This window comes from Epinephelus lanceolatus, chromosome 10 (genome assembly GCF_041903045.1).
Source record: "Epinephelus lanceolatus isolate andai-2023 chromosome 10, ASM4190304v1, whole genome shotgun sequence".
NCBI classification, from domain to species: domain Eukaryota; kingdom Metazoa; phylum Chordata; class Actinopteri; order Perciformes; family Serranidae; genus Epinephelus; species Epinephelus lanceolatus.
In genome coordinates, this window is record NC_135743.1 from 12,035,823 (window position 1) to 12,055,564 (window position 19,742).

The 19,742-nt window shown below is 42.6% G+C and overlaps 2 protein-coding genes across 2 annotated transcripts; both read right to left on the minus strand.

Moving 5' to 3' along the window:
- Positions 1–3,901: 3,901 nt before the first annotated feature.
- rad54b (RAD54 homolog B) lies at positions 3,902–19,712 on the minus strand. The gene is made up of 16 exons (XM_033639806.2): positions 19,582–19,712; positions 17,908–18,079; positions 17,604–17,799; positions 11,259–11,507; positions 10,448–10,747; positions 10,161–10,323; positions 8,286–8,511; positions 7,938–8,024; positions 7,716–7,836; positions 7,473–7,612; positions 7,082–7,372; positions 6,653–6,816; positions 6,318–6,579; positions 5,616–5,682; positions 5,323–5,520; positions 3,902–4,414 (listed from the first exon to the last, which is right to left on the minus strand). The coding sequence occupies exons 2-16, from the start codon at positions 18,052–18,054 to the stop codon at positions 4,194–4,196; spliced, it is 2,832 nt and encodes a 943-aa protein (XP_033495697.1). The 5' UTR covers positions 18,055–18,079; positions 19,582–19,712; the 3' UTR covers positions 3,902–4,193.
- Positions 11,777–16,949, minus strand: LOC117265358 (fibrinogen silencer-binding protein). The gene is made up of 2 exons (XM_033639807.2): positions 14,952–16,949; positions 11,777–14,143 (listed from the first exon to the last, which is right to left on the minus strand). The coding sequence occupies exons 1-2, from the start codon at positions 15,356–15,358 to the stop codon at positions 13,588–13,590; spliced, it is 963 nt and encodes a 320-aa protein (XP_033495698.1). The 5' UTR covers positions 15,359–16,949; the 3' UTR covers positions 11,777–13,587.
- Positions 19,713–19,742: the final 30 nt, after the last annotated feature.

Consider the following 19,742-nt stretch of genomic DNA (forward strand, 5'->3'; position numbering starts at 1 on the left):
AACAGCCAATGTGTGTCTGTGTGTGTTATGTTCAGGTGTTGTCACGTAAATAACAGTGCCCAAGCATGAATGCATATAAGTATTTTTTATTACATTGTTGTGGTTAATTTTAATAGTGTTACTGTAGAAATCAGAGAATCACTTTTTGTTGTTATTTATTCTCAGGGAGATGATACAAGCTCTAAATCTGAAATACACACCACACACAAATGTGTATTTTCATCTAATTGTACTGGGCAACAGTTAGAATAAAGTTTTGGTATTTGTATGATTGCATTTGTGTTTATTATATACTTGTTTAAGTATAGCAAGTATAATGAATATAATGTAGGAATCGGTAAGAGGAATCGGTAAGGAATCGGAATCGTTAAAATCCTAACGATTCTCAACCCTACTTGTCGGTGAACAAAAATATTAAGTTTCTGTTTGTAGCTTCTGATTAATTTGAAGGGGGTTAGCCCTGAAGTTGGCGAGCGAAGTTAGCCTCCCATTGGAATCTGACATGGCTCACTTAAGGTGGACTGTTAAGGTGCTGACAATAACAGCCACTCCTAAACAGATAATGCAGACATGCCTGACTGCCGAGTCTCTCCTGAGTTAGCTGGACAATCATTGATCTGAACTCAACATTAATTTTGCTGTTATCATTACTGTAACTGTTATTTAAATGATTGTAGGGTCAGATTTTATTTATTATGGGACTTTGCTATGAGAATTTGTTAATACAGAGTTAGTTTGAGTTAAACAAAAAGGCAGTTCTTAATGTTTTTGACCGTTGTTTTGTACTTTATTTTCTCAAAAAGTATCAGGTACCATTTAGGTCAGTGGTTCCCAACTGGTCCAGCCACAGGGTCCAGATTTCTCCTTAGTCATTAGTTCAAGGTCCACACAGTTTAATACAATCAGTGTCATACTTGAATTTGGTCATGTCATTGAGCTAGTTCGTTGTGGAACTAGGACCCGCAACCCACTTTTGGATCACGACCCACCAGTTGGGAACCACTGATTTAGGCAATGGTACTGTTTTAGCACTGAAATTGAAAAAAATAAAGAAACAAAATAACAAAACAAACAAGCAATACCCAACCCTAATCGTGGCAGCAAATACCATACCATTGACCAAAGAACTGATACATAGTCCAGTGATGAAACTTGTGATTTACGCCCCTAATTCTTAGCCTTCTTTGACTGTCCCAAACTGATGAGCTTCTGGAGGCCTTCACTGGAGTCCTCAGTCTCCACAGACTACATAATAAATATATGCAATACGTAAACTTTTGATTCTGGTGTTTGACAGGCACCAACAGTTTAAATTCACACTGTGGCCACAGAGAAACAGCAGGTGTCTGCATAATCGCCACGCTGCCTCCAGCACGCCAAACATACACTGACAGGCCACAAAGCTACAACTGTCATATGCATAAAGGAAAAGCTGAACATCCCACAGACCCATTTATTATACAACAACATTGCTTAACAATCACGCAGAGTGGGGAACATCCAATAAATAATAATAATAATTACCCTTTTTATGTAAAGACGCATTGTATTGGACCTCCGTCAATCTGACAGACCCGAACACAAGTCATATGTGAATTCAGGGCGCACAAACACACACACACACAAACACACAACTACATAACTCCCACGCAGCAGCTTTGTGGTTGGAAAGCATGAACAGAACGGAGTTATGCAAAATAACAGACGTAACAGATCGGACTATGGCCCACATCAAAACCCCCCACTGACATTTCATGAACAAGTGGTCACTACATTCAATAAACTGTGACTTTGTAGCACAAAAACCTCAGACTAAAGACTTCTTTGTTTGCCTTAAGTGTTCAGGAAATTCTGTTTTAAATGGCACTCCTTCTGCACAGACAGCCATGAACTAGATTATTTTCAATGGATAGTTGTGTACACATTATCATCACATCACCAAAGCTTCTATGTCACCTAAACACGTCCTAGAACAACATAAATCCTCTAATTAACAAAATAAATGTCACGCTAATGGACACAGGGCACCTCTCTTACATGCTTGCATCATTCATACGTGTATCTAAGGCCCTGTTCACACCTGGTATTAACCTGAGTCTTGGCTGATAGGATCAAAGCAGACGGCTTTAAGTACAGGAGTGAATGCACCCAATACGTCCTCAATGTGCATATGGCTGCATTATTTGAGCAGTGTGTCCACTAATGTGCCCAGGGACATACTGAGGGGACGCTTACTCAACTGACATCATCGCCAACTCCTCGCCAGATTAGCAAACTTTCCTGTGCTGGCTGCTAACAGCTGCAGCAGTGACAGACCGTCCCTGAAGCCCTCCGCTTACCGGATCCATGAACGGTTAGTTCAATGTCTGCCCTGTGAGCACCAGCTAACATAGATGCAGCTGTTAAACATCCCAACAAACTCACAGACGCTAAAGCAGCTCTCCTTTATCATTAAACCCGTAAATAAGCATTCGTCATGTGATGCTAATAGCCCTGTCACTGTGTGTGCGCAGGCGGACTCTCACCAACTGCCCCCAGCAAAGAGCAATAGGCGGAGGGACCACGAGTTGCACCTGTCTTATGATAAAGAGAGCAACAGAATGACAGCGGGGCAAGGAGGGCTGAGCCAATCAATAAAATGAGATTTTATCATCATCAGATAACTTTTTGTTTGCTTTCATGGTTTGTGTGCTAATTTCTCCAATAATTTAAAAGCCAGACGTCCGGTGAATAAAACCCTTGTTTAAAAATGTCCACTATTTGCAGAATGTTTCAAAGGAGAACTGAAAACCGGGTAAAACAGTTTATGGAGGAGCTGTGTTGACACTGATCAGGTGACTGTCAATTCAGATGCAGAAATCACAGAGGCCTGAAAGAAAGAGGAGAAACAAAACTCGGCAGAAATGGTGTTGTTGATTGTTAAATGATAAGGTGAGACAATTCGATTACAGCTGGCAGCTTCTTGCCCAAAAACTGGGCCCGCTCCCAAGATCAGGCGTGGGTGGGTTTGCGCTGGTGAGGTTTCTCTCACAGGCATATAGCAGGGGTCAGGCGGTTACTCTGTTAACTTTAAATCCAAGTGTCCGATGACTAAAGTCCTTTGTCCATTAAGAAGACATAGATAAAAACAACCACAATCTAAAAGGTGTACGGTTAAAAAGGGCTTAAAAATTGCATAAAAAGTTGATTAATGACAGAGACTGTCAGGGAACACACAGGCGCCTTTTAAATGTTAATGGCTGTAAGTGTGTGTAGCGCAAAGAAAAAAAAAAAAAAACCAGCAGTTAAAAACAACGCATTTGGTTTTCGAAAAGGGGAAATAATATGCCACTCTCTGCCCTTGTCTTGCAATTGCATTTGACACTGCGGCTACCTGAGGAGGGTAAGCTGTCCTCCCTTTCACTGTCACTTCCTCTCTGTCTTTGTGTGGTTCTCATCCTCTATTACATCCTCCTCCTCCTCCTCATCATCATCCACCTGAATATTACTATCTGACCTGCTGAAAGTAGGCCATCTGAGTTATGAAATGATACTGCGTGTCCTGTTCCTCTCTCTTGTTTGCAGATCTGTCCTGCAGGGTGTGCCACATTTTCTTAACTGCTTCAAGGTCAAACCACAGCCTAGGTTTTTGAGGGATGGGAAAATCTGCAAAAAAATTGAATCTTTTCCCAAACCTGGGTCTGTGTGTGAACATGATTGACACAACATGAGGTCTTATTTATTTTTAAACATGCGACAATTTCGGATGGAAAAACAGACTTGGTGTGCAAAGGCTTTTAGAGCTGTCCACCTATGATCCGATCACCCAAGACACGTTATTACCAGGTGCACACAGGGACTCTAAAATGCTCTGCCTTCCCCAGGAAGAATTTTTCAGTCAATAACAAATGTTTAACTTCTTAAAAGCTTTTTTATTACACATATTCCTTTGTAATTTCATTTATTTGATGACGTTTAACAGTAAATTTCCTTGAATAAATTAAGAAGATGTCGAGAACAAAACACAGAATCTCACAAACATCACGTATTGCTGTTGTTGGCAGCAACTGTTGAGTGCTTTGTAATATGATGTAGCCAGACTGCTGACAAAGCCCAGAAGCCTGAAGACAAACACGTAGAAGACGAAGACACATATGTGTATATGTGTGTGTTTGAGTCATCTGTATCGAGAGTGCAATCTGGTGCGCTTCTGTTTACGGAGCTGTGTGAGAGATGGTGGTCTGGAAGGCGAAGGTGATGTGGTTTCGTGCAAGATCAAGATAAGGGTCTGAGAAGGTGTGTGTGTCACCAGAGAAATGTCTCCACTGCATCAGCTCGGACATGCTGAGATGCTTCTGTTGCGCCCCTCCGCGGTCGCCTTGACGACCGAGCTGGCAAGGCCTATCAGACACCTGCTCCTCTTCCTCTATGACAACTGAGGATGAAGAAAGACAATATGAGGAATTAAGTCAAATACTGGTGTCAGTATATGTGGGGCTTTAGTGGAAGAAGTATTCAGATTGTTTACTTCAGTAAAAGTTCTAATACCAAAGTGTAAAAATACCCAACTACATGTAAAAGTCCTGCATTTAAAACCTTACTTAACTAAAAGTACAGGAGTATTATCAGCAAAATGTTATTAAAGTATCTAAAGTAAAAGTATTAAATGTGCATTAAAATGTTCCCTGACAGTTCAGTTCCCTGATGTTTTAAGGTTAATATTACTGCTTTATTAAAGTGTACGTTCAGTTTTTTTTAACCTGGACTCTGTTTTTGTCATATTTTTGTGTCTAAGTCACTTCTGGGATCAACAATGTTCAGACTAGTCCAGTATTGAGAGAGACAGCTGCAGCAAAACAGGCTGCAAGGTAACCACTTGGGGCAATTCTGCGCCACCAATTTACGGCCACTAAAAGTGTTTATTTTTGCCACTGACAGGCTCAGATTGTTATTTAAAGTATCTGACAACATTTTGGAAAGGATCCCTACAGAGATATATCTTTTTGCTTAAGAGTAAGATCCCTTTTGTTTACCCGCAAAGTAACAGCCCTAAAGTTGTCACCGTCAAAGCCACCAGGCTCCATTTAAATAAAGAATAATTTTAGCATCATAAAACACACTTCATTTAAAGTCGACAGAAACAAAGTAAAACTCACAAAAGCCATCTTGGTTTGTTTTTCTGCTGTTCCAACAATTACCGGTGGAGTAAAGGTTTGAAGTTGCAGAAAATTGAAGTACTTAAATCAAGTAAAACTACCTCAAATTTGTACTTGAGTACAGTACTGATGTAAATATACTTAGTTACATTCCATCACTGGTGTGGGGCGTCAGCTATGTGCCTACCCTGGACTGAGCCGTCCATGCTGCAGCTGCAGTTCAGCAGGTCGTGTGTTAGAGACAGCGTGTCTGTCAAGCTAAAAAGATCTCGCAGTTCACTGGTGGAGAAACTGGTGTGTTCTGCCTTCTTGCCCAGGTCAACCACTGTCCCAGAGAGCCCCTGTTTGGACACCTGTCTCTGGAATATGCGCTCCTCGATAGTCCCTGCGAGGACGTAACAGACACCAGGACATAAAGCTTCACATCAGTCTGGTTCATGATGTACTGAACATTCAGGCTCATTGTGTGTTTTCTCTGACCTGCAGTGAGGAGGCGATAGATGTGCACAGTCTTCTTCTGTCCATCTCTCCACACTCGAGCCATAGCCTGGACACAGGACGGAGAGAGGGAAAAGTTGTAGGGGAAAATTACATAAAAGTGCACAGCGCCATCTAGTGGATATGTAAGTGAGTGTGACAGAGTATGGGGTGCTGCTTTGCTGGACTGCAACTTTTTCTGAGGATGACAATCAGCTCAGGTAAAAAAACAAGGACACGAGAGGCGCCTTTTACAAGAATATCACCGGGCTGGCGGATCACTTTTTGATGAACTGCCAAAAGAAACCGAGTATGACACAAACACAACACATCTCTGTTTAACTCCTTTTCAGTTTCTATTGAAAATCCCCCACTGACAAGGTCACCCATGTATTTGTTATTATGGTTACCAAATAATTTGCACACATACTGTATACAGTACAGTGCTTATACAGATTATGTGAGACGGCTTCATTAACAGCAGCTGATTTTATAATCATATATCTACTATCAAGAAATGCTGTGATGTGTCTGCTTTCAGAGCGCACACTACAGGGTAGCTGCACATTTTTTAATTACAAATTTGATGACTTTAAAGATGTTTTTAATACCTCTCAAAGGAAAAACGAAAAGAGACAGAAAACAAAGAAAACAGTGTTACAGACTGAAAATGTTTTTTGGCAGGTCTGAGTGTGTGTGTCTCACCTGAATGTCATTAGCAGGGTTCCAGTCAATATCATACAGCACCAGGTGGGAAGCACCCACCAGATTGAGCCCCACCCCGCCTGCTTTGGAGCTCAGCAGAAACAGGAAGTTCTGAGAGTAGGGGCTGTTAAAAGCATCGACAAGCCGCTGCCTCTGGCCGGTGGGGGTGTGTCCGTCAAGTCGGCAGAAGGTGTAACCCAAGTGTACACACAAGTCCTGGAGCAAGTCAAGTGTCTGCGTATAGTTGGACACTACAACTACCCTGCAGGGGCACACATACTTTGTCAGTATATATGGACAAAAATGCAAACACATACACATACTCATCCACACACCTGTCTGAAGGGCTGATTTGTCTGATGGCGGCCAGCAGGTCCGACAGCACCAGAAGTTTTCCGGAGTCAGCGGTGTTGAATCCACCTGAAGAGTAGGATTCTGGGAAGAGCTCAGCCAGGCCCTCGTATAAAGTGCTCTCCACTGAACCACTGTCTGTTCTCTCCTAAAAAACAGAGCACAGTGCTCACAGTGAAGACTGGTAGTAGATCTGTAAACACTAACATAAATGCAGAATACGAATACGAATTCCAAGGGGCAAAGGGGCACTTGAACAAAAGCAGTAGGGGTATTAATAAGAAATGGGTTTGGGCCAAACTGATAGTTTTAGTTAAAGTACCTCATACAAACCCATTTAAAAAAATCTGAACAATCCCTTTAAGAGGCCAGATGCAGGTTTTACTACCCTACCAACTAACAAAGACCTTAACCTTGACAGTGCAATGGAGCAGACCAGGGTGGTTACACAGCTTCTTCAGTGCAGTGATGCAGGCCAGGTGTGTGTGCGTTTGCACGGAGCCCTGAAGGCAGGCTCTGAAGACTCTGTGGCAGAGGAGATGCTTGTACAGCTCTCGCTGCAGAGGGGACAGGTCGCAGAACAATGTCCAGTCGAGGCGAGGAGGCAGGTAGCAGTTGATGATCTCTTGTGTCCGTCTCAGGATGAACATGCCAGTCAGGCGAGAGAGCTCAGCTGCCCGCTCCTCTCCCAAAACGCGCTCCTCCTGTTAGCAGAGACAGATCAGGTTTAATGCCAGATTAAGTTGTTGATATACAAATTACTACATAGACAGGAGGAAGCAAGAGGGGCGGAGGTGGCACTACCTCTGTGCAGGAGGGCTGTCTGGAGTGTAGAATTGGCTCCTCATACACTTTCCTATATGCGGTGGACGTTCCAAGGATCCCCGGATTGACAAACTCTATAATAGCGTAGAACTCCTGCAGATCGTTCTGTACTGGGGTGCCTTCAAAACACACAGATAATTTATTATAAAACCTGTACCAAAAGGTGCAGCTCTCAGTTTGAAACACCTTAAAGTTTGCCTCCATGTTTCTCTGTCAGTGTACCTGTTAGTATGACTCTGCGACTACAGCTCAAGCCGCTGAGGGCTGAGGACGTTTTGATGTTGCTGTTCTTTAATCTGTGGCCTTCGTCGCAAATTACAAGACCAAACTCCACTTTCTGCACCTGAAAGTACAAGAAAATAATACTGTAGCAAAACAAGAAGATAATACAAGCTGATCTGTTTGTAACATGAGTATCTGACAGCAAGACACAAGGTAACATACCTGTTCCAGGCAGCGCAGCAGCATTTCATAGCTTATCACAAGAACGCTGTGCAGAGGGGACAACACGAACTGCTCTATCCTGTGGTCCTATGTCAACACAGTACGTATATTAATGACTTATTGCATTCTAGATTAAGGTAAATGAATGAATCTGATACTTTAAAGTGCTTTACAAAAAGACGCTAGACTAGGAAAAATTCTTGTCACCTTCTTTTGCTGTGAGCCTGAAATACTGAGCCTGAAACTTTTAGCTAACAGAGATCTTTCTATTTATGCTACAATCATGCTGCTTGAGCTCCTTGTAAAGTGACTCTCTCTATAAGAAAGAATTTCTCCACCTCTTCTCACCTGATCCACAGTGAAAACGCTGATCCTCTCACGGCCCAGCCACTTGTTAAACTCTGCGCCCCAGTTGTGCACTAGGCTGCCAGGGGTGACCACAAGGACACGCTTAGCGACGGGTTTTCCACCGTAAGGTCCTTGTTTAAGCAACGTCCAGGACAGTGCCACGCTCTGGAGGGTCTTCCCCAGACCCATCTCGTCAGCCAGGATAGCCCCGTAGCGACCTACAGCTCTGAAGCACAAACAATAAAACACACCAATGTAGGAATCTTGATCATGGCTTAGAGGTGCATGTGCATGTCCATCTGTATCTGTATTTGGATAGAAGACCAAAAGTGGGTGTGGTTTGTAACAGTCGTCAAGTTAATTCAGGCAAATGTTATATTTTCTAACCTAATATTCATTCGCAGTGCAAACATTTGTGCCCTTGATTTCATAATAGCATATAATTATGAAATATATTTACACACCCTCATACTATACTTTTTTATCTCAGTCTCACTTATTTTTTTTTATTTCTAACTGAACAATTTTTTATGAGCTGTCTATGTGTCTGTGTGCCTTTGAAAAACCTCCTTAAATTAATAACTGAGGAAATAAATATATACATATATAAATAAATCTATATCTGAATACATAAACGTGTCAGTACAGTTGAATAAATAAAAAGGTTTTAATTTTTTTAAGACTGACGTTTTACAAAGGACTACTTTTACTTATTTTGGAGGACTTTCATCGTGCCACATTTACTTACCAGCTCTTTTTATTTCCATCTGTTTAAAGTAACCATGAAATACTGGGTGTTAGTGGACACTAAGCTAAAATTCCCTTAAATTTGGCTGAAACATACAGCATGGTATAACAGATGAATATTGACTGAGACACAAAGTAAAATGGCTTTTTTGTTGGTTGATATTGCGACTGGGTATTTTAAATTAAAAAAAAAACACATACAGCTAAAAACTACAGGTTCTAAGCTTATTTCAGTGTATGATTTGTGACGGTTGCTCCAGCACATAACGCCTCCTCCCACTCAGGCAATCAGAATATAGTGACCATTATCTCTCCCATTTTCTGAAAGTGTAAAACAGACCTGGAAACTCTTTTCCACTACTTTTTGATCGCTAGATACTGGACTCACATAGCTCGTGAGTTATGCAGGATCTTTAGGACCACAATAAGAAAGAATCCAGGGCTATTTCTAGTTTGACCTCTAAAGAAGTAGCACTCCCCCATAATTGTTATAGATTACTAGACAATCTTTTGCTCTTTGCTTGTAAATGCATCCTGTTGAAATGGATCAAAGATACTCCACCCACAGTAACAGTCTGGCACAGGAGGATTTTTAGTGCCTTACCTCATGAAAGAATAAGTGCCATCCTTAGAGATGATGAGGACTCATTTCTTAAGATCTGGAGCCCTTTCCTAAATTATCTACACTTAAACAAACTTTGTTAGAAGGTAAATAACCTTCTGAGTGGAAGCAAACTAGGCCTAGAGCCACGTGACATTTCCTAAATGCTTAGTTTGTAATATTTTGGGATCATCTTTTGCCATATGCTGTTTGCTGAGAGGCACAGAACAATGTACTTCACTTTCTGGGATATCGTCATTGTCAGTACTAGTCCTATGCTGCATTTCTATCTTGTGGCCATCCATAATGACATGAATCGATTTGATGAGACATATTCCCCCCCGAATAATAGCAAGCAACTTAAATAAATGTCTGATTCTATTGCATTACTTGTGCTTTCCCAAATAACGTACCTAGATTTGGGTACATCCCTATAATGGCTGTGGTAACTTCTTCCGCTGTGAGGCTGAAACAGATTCATGTCTAAACAGCATCAGAGAGAATGTCACAGGAACAGGCTCCATTACCTCATGCCCATGACACACTCATAGAGAAACAGCAGGCCGTCTCTCTGGTGGGGTCGCAGCTGAGTCGTCAGGTACGGGTCGACGACAACATCAACCACAGGAAGCCCTGACTTGTTATTAGACCACTGGTGATTCGCGGAGGGACGAGGCATCACCAGTGCACCTGGAAAACACCCAGAGATCCTGAGTATGTACATACACAATGTGAGAAGTGTTCTCACAAACCAAAAGATGCCACAAAGTGTCAAAAATAACAATCATGACATATCTTTTAGAGTTCTACGTACCTGGAGCCAGTGGGTCATGGCGAGGTCTGCAGGTCTGTTCCTCCTCTGATTTGGCTCCTGGATGATCTGCTCTCCCCAGCAGCGTAGGGGGGCAGAAGGGTTTGGACGCCAAGCGACGAGCAGGAGGTGGAGCTGCCTTTGTTTGCAGCTCCTCTTTCTCTACCTGAACCTCTTGAAAACAACGTCCTCTGGCGAAGTCCTCCGCAGAAATGACCCCCATCACCTCCACCTCCTTCCCTCCGATCATCAGGGTCTCTCCCTCGGACAGGGAGGCCAGCTGGGACACTTTGTAACCACTTCCTGCACACAATCACGCACAAGCATACCCACTGAACTCATGACTGTGTATACTGAGAAAAATGATCTCCAGGGGTTTAAAGTGCTCGCTACATCTACTAAAATGTTATGTCAGCATTCAGAGGTTGTTTCCATTTTCCCCAAGTGGCCAACTGCCTTTGTGCAGCAGTAAAGAAGTGTACTCAAGATGTAGTCATGATATTCAAACATCTCTGTTTGGTGTGGTTACACGTGCACCAGAAAACTTGGTAAAATTGAGAAGAGACAATTCCCCCGGAACTGCACAGTGTAAGCGAGATTTGTAGGAAACCAATCTAAACGCTGATTGTGTCATTAGCCATTAAATTTATTATCATAACTTCAAGCAAAATCTTTCACTTTAAATCAGTACTATAACTGACTCATGTTGAAGATTTACTTAAATTTCAGAGGCCGCCTGGGCTGCGTTCACTTGCATTAAAACATGACAATAAGCAAAAGACTAAATGTAAACTGGGGTGTGTCTCTGTCTCACCCTTGCCAATGTCCTTGCCCTCCATATCTTTCAGTGTGGCTGTGCGTCCTCTTGTAAGCAGGACGGCATCGCCCTCCCATCGCTTGTGTTTCTTCTTACTGGCTTTACACCACACCACACTGAAGTAACGCACTCCGTCCTGACTGCAGCCAGAGTCTGAGCCTGCAGCTCCAGAAACACACACAGACCCCACTGGAGGCTGGGGGGGTTGAGAAGAGCCAGGAGTCAACTGAGGGCAACCGTTCCTTCCTGAAACACAAAGACATAAAACGAGGTGAAAAACCACTAGAAATATCTGAGACACAACTCACCAGCAGAGGTCACTGTTGCACTGAGGCGTCACATCGTACCAGATGTTCACACTTCAGATGAGACGAGACGCAACAACCCTTGATCATGTATTCCTTTGCTTATAAAAATGGTAACAATGATAAATATATGTAAACCCAGTTAACAAAAATCATATCATCATGAGAGCAGATGCCTGTTTGACATGTAATGAACACGAAACCAGCCAGTAGAATGTTAACCTCACTTTTTTTAATGGAAATGAGTGGACATATGGACAGAGTGTAAAAGAAACTGACAACACTTGTATACCAACATTACAATACAATCAATGTTGTAGTCACACACTTTAAATAACAGTAACATCGCAAAACCAATTCCACATCTCCCCTCTGTTGATCACATCACACAGCCAGCAGTTCAGCAACCACAGAGAACTTCTGACTTGAACAGATTTCTCTCACTTTCATGTAAATTCCACAATTCACAGAACAAGGTTGGTCATCATTAACATCTTGAGTTTAAGGCCTCCGGCAGTTTAACTTGCGCTTCAGTCCTGGATATCTGAACATCTCTCAGGTCTAAAACAGACTGTTTAGAGTAACTGATAACCAACAGAATTTTGAATAAGCATTCAGTTTGGTTACTTGAAAGTGCTACAAGGAAATGCCTTTATAATTTGTCACAATGTATTCTAATAGATGTCACATCAAGAGGAAATTTTCTTTACAAAAAAAATGCATCAAGCGCTTCACTATCCCCCTGATATGTCGGCAGACTCTTGCACTTGTGACACTCCAGTAAATCACTGTTGCTGGAATTTTTCTAATAAGATCATTAAATGGAAACTTTGGTATTTTTAAACCTGGACTCTGTTTTTCTGTGTTTTTGTGTCTGAGTTACTCGAGGGAACAACAATTCTTGAAATTGGTCGAGTATTGAGAGAGACACGGCTGCAGCTGTAGCGGCACTGTCAATTTACATCCAATAAAAGTGCTTGTTTTTGACACTGACAGCCTCAGATTGTTGTTATAAGTGTCTGACAACATTACAATAAGGAAGCAATGCAACATTTTTTCTTACCTTTCACTGGTCTGTTTGTTATTGTGACTAAGTCTTGCTCAAGGAGAAGTCTTGTTCTGAAATCTAGCAAGAGGCAACTTGTTGCAGGAAAAACAACAGTGGAGACGTTAGTGAGAGTTGGTGAGAGAGGTGCCAGGAAGAGTTTGTTGTGTTACATGTAGCTGATTCGAACAATGTGGAGAAGTTTATGAGATTTCAGAACGAGCTAGACTTGGTTACACACACTAACAAACAGACCGGACCAGTGAAAGGTGCAGAAAAACAATTCACTTCTCTGTTGGGTCTTTTTCAACATGTCATCAGACACTTATAATAACAGTCTGAGCCTATCAGACCTATCAAGCACTTTAAACATAAAGAAATTGTCGGTGCACAATTGCCCGCAGGAATTACATTGCAGCAGTCTCTTTCAATGCTGGACAAATTTCAAATATTGTTGTCTCCATTTGCCGCTTAGACACAAAAACATAGGGTCCAGGTTTAAAAAAAAAAAATACAAAGCTTTCCCTTAAACAAACACCCTTAAACACTACGCTAAAATTCCTATTGATACATACTGGTGGCAGATCTAGACAAGAACAGCTCCATCATGAAATGGTTCACTCAGTTCACAACTACCAATATTCCCTTCTAGAACCCGGACCTTCCCATTTATTTTACCTATACCGGCCTGCCAGTGTTTGTAATGTGAGCACATACAAGTTATGTTACTGCTTCTGCCAATGAGTACTAGAATGATGATACATTTTTAACACCGACAAGCATAAACACAGACCAATGGCAACACGAGTCAGCCTTTCCCTGCAATATGCAAACAGGCTTTCAGCATCTGTACGAGGCACTATGTTTCCAAAAGAAATTCAAGTTCTGACACAGTTCTAAAAAACAGATGAGTTTGATTGCTCCTCAGAGCCTCTCCCTTTCTAACACTGGACACAAATGTGCGTGTTCATGCTTGTTATAGAGGAATTGGCAGTCCGTGTCTCAGACGCGCAGCCTTTAGTTTCTCCACTTTGATCTTGGCTCTCAGAAGTTCCTCCTCCAGGTCCTGCTTCCTCTTCAGCCCCTCCCTTTTCTCCTCCAGGTACATGGCAACCTTCCTGTGATTGGCTAACACCAGCTCGTGCTCCTCTTTGGCCAGGTGCAGAGGGCGAAACCTGTCGGGCTCGTGGTGGGGGTAGATGTCGTTGGGGTAGAGGTCGTGGCGTAAGGGCAGCGGTGAAGTGGAGAGGGGGATATTAACAGACGAAGGGACGGGAGACAGGGATGCTTCGTAATCGTGGACGCTGCCCAAGTCCTGCTCCCCCTCCCGCTCCTGGCCTCCGTCCAGCCCTGGCCCTGTGTGTGTGGCGAGGATGGGGAGATCTGGCGGTGGTTTAACATCCTCTTCAGGGTCCAGCTGGACCACCTCATGGGGGATACTTGGGACAGCTGCTGAGTAATCCTGGAGTCCGGCCAGAGAGGAGCTGCTGCCAGGATGCTCTACAGGAGAGTTGTGCTTGCTGTATATTAATCTACAAATGGAATGAAGGATAAAAACAAGTGAAACTGGAGTGCTTAAACAGCGTTTATTGAGTTTATGTGGGGTGTGTGGAGACCTCTGTCGGTGACGATGCACACTAAATTAATCAATCAAAGGGTCAGTTGACTAATCAGAGTAGACGAGAGGAAATTAAGTGACTCACCAAAGTAAAAATAACAAACCTGTGCTCACTACAGCCTTACAGAGAATACGATGCCCTTGCTATTACACATAATTATGCATACTTAATTAATCTGCAATATGTGTTCTTGGGCAGGTATTTATCTATAAAAAACAACAGTTGCCCAGTAAAATGACACTAAATTATTCAAGTGTTTGTTGGCTTCTGCATCTTCTCCTGAGTCAATATTGATATATTCTACCTAGCCTTATTTCCCTTACTCTCTGTAGTAGTGGACCAAGTTCAAAAATTTATTTTGGGGCTCCATTTGAGATTGGCAATTAAATTAAATGTAAAAAAGAAAAAAACACTATGATTAACCTGAAACTAAATTGGCAGATTAATCAATATTAATAAAGCAGTTGAGTATTATCCATCTAAATAATAACGGCAGGACAAACTTTATATTCCTGTTGAGCCTGATGATGTACAGAGAGTGTAATCTGATTGGTTTTTGGAGCTGTGAGTTCAACCCCTCCCTTCCTTCCTCCGCTAAGAGTTGAATCAGTATTGTGACCACATACTGTTAATGATGTATGTGCTTGCTAAACCCTCACCTGTTCCTTCAGGACTGCATTAAAACGCGTGTTTGTGCTCGTGGGTGCAAATCAGACTGTACCTGCGCAGTGCCTGGTCCTTCTCATGGATGGGCACATGGTGAAACAGGTGAGGGATCATCTCCATAATTCTCCTGGTTGGCTCTGAGATGCTGGCTCTGTACTCCGGCTGGGCGTGTCTCCGCTGCATCACTTCCTGCTTGGCCGACTCCTTCAGCCTCTTGTAGAGGGTCCTGAGGCCCTGAGCGGTGCGATGGGGTCGGTCCCCTCCCAATGCGTTGTACTGCTCAGCGACAGTGTCCCAGCACTTGTTCTTGTCCACAATGACTGCATGCTTGTTGGTGTGCTCCTCCAGGATGCGGATGTGCGGACGGACCAGCTTCAACAGGTCCAGCTTCTCAGAGAGGGTGAAGTTGGAGGAGCGAGCTTTACCCACCATACTGGACAGAAACACAGAGCTGGATGCCATCTTATAGCATAGCGGACTCACACAGACCAAGTCAGGCCTATGGCGGTCACCCTCCAGCAGCCGCACTCAGGACTAAGGCTCCTCACTCTTTCCACCTGTCTTTTTGTGTCCCTGCTGCCGGCTTCTCTTGGTCCACCGTGATAAAGCTCACAGTGGTCTTACTCCCATGTATTTCCCATTTTCCTTCTAGTCTTCTTCTAGATCAAACATAAGCGATGTCTAACATGTGCATGGACTCATACACTACTCGTAGGTTCCTTCTCAGCCACGTTGCACAACAAAAACAGGCTGTGCTGCACACAATAAGAATCAGGCTTAACTAGGCCAGCCTCGTTTAGGCCCCCGCCTACCGCGGAGGGCTTTGGATGAATTCCTCCCAGCTTAGGCTGACGTAGCTAAGCCGCTTAAGCCCAGCCCGACCTACTTACAGCTCGGTCTCTCTAAACCCCAAACCAAGCACAGCACAGAGCACAGCACAGCCACACTGCCTCCACATTACAACACAGGCAGGGCAGCAGCAGCGCCTCTGTGCCCTGCACAAATGAGGGAAACAGTCTTTAAACAGTGTATTACAGGTTATTACGGGTCACGGGTCTATTTTCCAAAAGTGAGAGATAACGCTGGCTTAACTAACTGAAGGGGGGAGGGGTTTGTGAGCGCGCTGCGCATGCCCGCACACACAGATCGTTTATATCCATCTAATGCCGAGTGCGTAAAATAAACCAGAAACAGGGACTCGCATGATTGAGACACGTGTTCAGGGCGCGTGTGGAAACCGTGCCGGGAGTGTAAGCCGCGCGTGTACAGGGTGGAAAACAGCGGCACTAGTTGCTCTTGCAGGAGGAGGGAGCGGTGGCTCACTGATCCTGAGCACAGTCCTAATCTGCCCGGCGCTGCCGCTGCACTACCCCGCTAATTTGCATAATGCTGGACCTGCTGTCACTCAGCTTCAGCACGCCTGGTTTAACATCAGCATGTGTGTGCATGTGTGTGTGGGTGTTATTATTAGCCACAGAGACGAGACAGTGGGGCACTGCGGAATAAGAGAGCGCTGTGACTTAAGGCGTTGCACACGGTTTTTCATGTAGAAAGGACTGAAGCACAGCTGTACTGATTGATCTGCACGCCGGTGCGTAATTATCGTGTAGTTAAATCAACTGAAAGCATCGACCCTGTGTCGTTATGATGGTATAGGTCATGTTTAATATCATATATTAATATTTGTAAGACTAAAATTACGCGGAGAGAGCTGGACTGGGTGCTGTGTTTAAGCTTACAGGTGTTGTGAGTTAAAGCAGACTACATGCTGCCGCTGAAAAGGCAACTAGTTTCATGTGCATCACCTGATAAAAGATTTTGCAACCAAACCTGCACAGGAAGTCGCAGGTGTTTCGCAATAATTTGCCTCTGAACAAGAGATGCAGGCAGAGGATTCAAAATCATGTTCCCATCATTTTGATCATTTGATATTATTTTCCATCAGTGAACCTGGTAAACTAGTGTCAGCTAATGCTCTGCAAGCTGCTAGATCTTTGTGGTATATAATAAACATTGAAATAAGGAAGGCTGACATCTGACATGACTGAGAAGAGACAGCGTCAGTCAAATGTTTTAATTACCTTGTATTATGTTGTATACTGAGGTATTTCTTAATCAATTTTCATTTACATTCATTGTAAATAACCTTAAAAAAGAAAAATTGTATATATATATACATATATATATATATATATATACATATATATGGGGGCAGAGAATTTATAAGCTGTGAACCTTTTACCTTATAACCTTTTTCCATCAGCGATCTTCCAGATTCTGGTTGACTTTTTCCTTCACTACAACCATGCCTATGATATTAGCAATATTATCACAATCCCACTCAGAAAAAACTGCATTTAGCCAGGTTGTCTTCTCCTTTAGAGCATCTCATCAATGGAATTTAGTACCACGATCAATTAGAGATGGTTTATTGAGAACAGTAATGTCTACAATGATGCTACTTTTATCTAATTACTTTATTTTTACTGTACCTGTATCATCTATTTGGATTTTATCCACTCATGTTGTTTAACTGTGTTGTATGTGCATAAATACACGTATAACAGTATTGTATATGTCTTTTTACCACAATGTTGTATGTTTCTAATTAACGCCTATCCCAGTGAGGTTTTTTGTTGCACAATCGCCACATGACTATCCTTGCCCATAACAGGTACTGTCCCAGCCACAAATCTTTGTGTCTTACCTGCTGGTCTGTTGTCTTCTGTGGTCTCTTCCAAGCCAGTGGTATGATCTTCTGCCTCAGCCTTATTCTCCTTACTTTCCGCTGCACTAAGAACACGAGCCAGAGCCCTTGACAAGGCCGGAGCAGGCTGGGCAGCTTTGGGCTGGACATCACACTCTGTTTTTCTCGGAGCTGGTGCTGCTAAACTTCTCTGGACCTGCAGGATGTGAAGAAGAGAGGATTCATAATCTGAAGAAGTTGGATGATAAGAATCAAAAGAATACTGCGAGATCATCCTGAAGGTTAAATTATGTGAATAATTTACCTTTTCCAGTGCATTGCCTAAACCAGGTTTAGGGGTAAGGGGCTTGGATTCAGCCACAGGACGTGAAGTAGACGCTCCAGGGGGCACAAACCGAGGCTTTTTCACAGCATTGCCCAAGAGCTGGCTGGGAGCTCCTGAGCGTCGCATTCTGCTATCCACAATAATCTATATCCTAAAAGCAATTAATACAACACAACAATTAACCTAATACTGGCAACTACTTAGGTCCTATTCAGTATATTATGCTGTCAACTGATGCAGTGGGGCAGTAACACCCCAGGATTTTTCAAAACTATGACAAAATGAGAGTTTTTTTTGTTTTGTTTTTTTTGCCAGAATATACATTCACCAGCAAATGTGTGAGGGAGACTGTCTTTATGGTCCATCCCCACCTATCTCAATTTATTATTTAAGTCAGGGTTGATAAAACATATGGCCCAGGGGCCAGAACCGGCCTGGCAAAGGGTTCAATCTGGCCCACTGGGTGAATTTGCACACCTGATATTGATGCACCCGTGAAGGCTAAGAGGTGTCAGGTTCAAACAGTGAGTAGATACTTAATGTAAAATGCTGCCTCAGAGGCTTTTCCACCCCGACCAGAACACAGTTCTCTTAAAGAACAATGAATACTTACTGTGGTTGTATTTAAACATATTGAACATTTGAAAATATTGTCAACCAGCAGCTTCACTGCAAAAGAATCTGTATCAGACTTCTATCTTAAAACAGTGTGGGTGGAAACCTGTTGCTGAGGCACAGACAAAACCTCAGACTAAATGGTTTATAAGGCAGGAGATGACTTAACCTGCTTCTTTAATAGCTCCCACTCTGGTGGAAAATAATGAAAAACGTCACGTCGTGAAAGTGAGTGGTAGACTGACTGAGTGTGGACAAACTGTTGAATTTGCACATTTTTCTGTGGATATAGCAGGCTGTTCATCACTTGTTTTGTAAACAGATAGACGTTTTCAGAATGTACTTCTTTGGATGAAAGTTGTTAGTTATTATGTAATGGTTTTACTGGTCCAGTCCACTAGAGATCAAACTGGGCTGTATGAGGCCCCTGAACTAAAAGGAGTTTGACACCCCTGCTTTAAGTAGTTTAGTGTGGATGCCCTTGTTTGAAACAGGAAGGTTTAGTTACCAACATTTGGTGTTTAAATTTAGACCAGCTTAGACAGAGAGAACACAGACCCCATGATACTTATATCATGATAAACTAAATCATTAAAGATTTTATACACAATGAATCACTTTAACAACGTAGCAGACACATATACCAAAAACTGTGTCTACATTAATACAACTTTACAACAGGTTTCTGTCATGTCTGTAATGTTAGTTACATGAAGACACCACTTTGACTCTGGTTGCATGTGATGGACATGCAACATTTCATTAGCGCAATCAAAAAAATGATTTGAGGGCTATCAAGATAAAGGAAAAAACACGTGAAAGTAAGAGTTAAACTGTTCTATCATGAAATTAATCGACCATTGCAGCTCTGGTGACGAATTAAGAGAGAGGATGATTTGGCTAACGTTACATTAACCTGTTGCATCCACTGCATGTTAGCAAGCTAGCTAACGGTAACTAGCTGCAAACATCGCTAACCCGGTTGAAACTCGTCCGTAATGTCGTTTTTTATGACGTGTAACGACGTGTCATACATACCGGGACGACTTAAAGGTATCACGACAACATATAATATCACAAAATGTCGCTGAATTCAAACGAAATATATTCGTTTTATCTTTTCTTCCTAAAACTCTTGATTCTGTTCAGGTTCTCCCGCTGGATGATTTGAAGAACGTGATTGGTTGAACTCCGAAAGT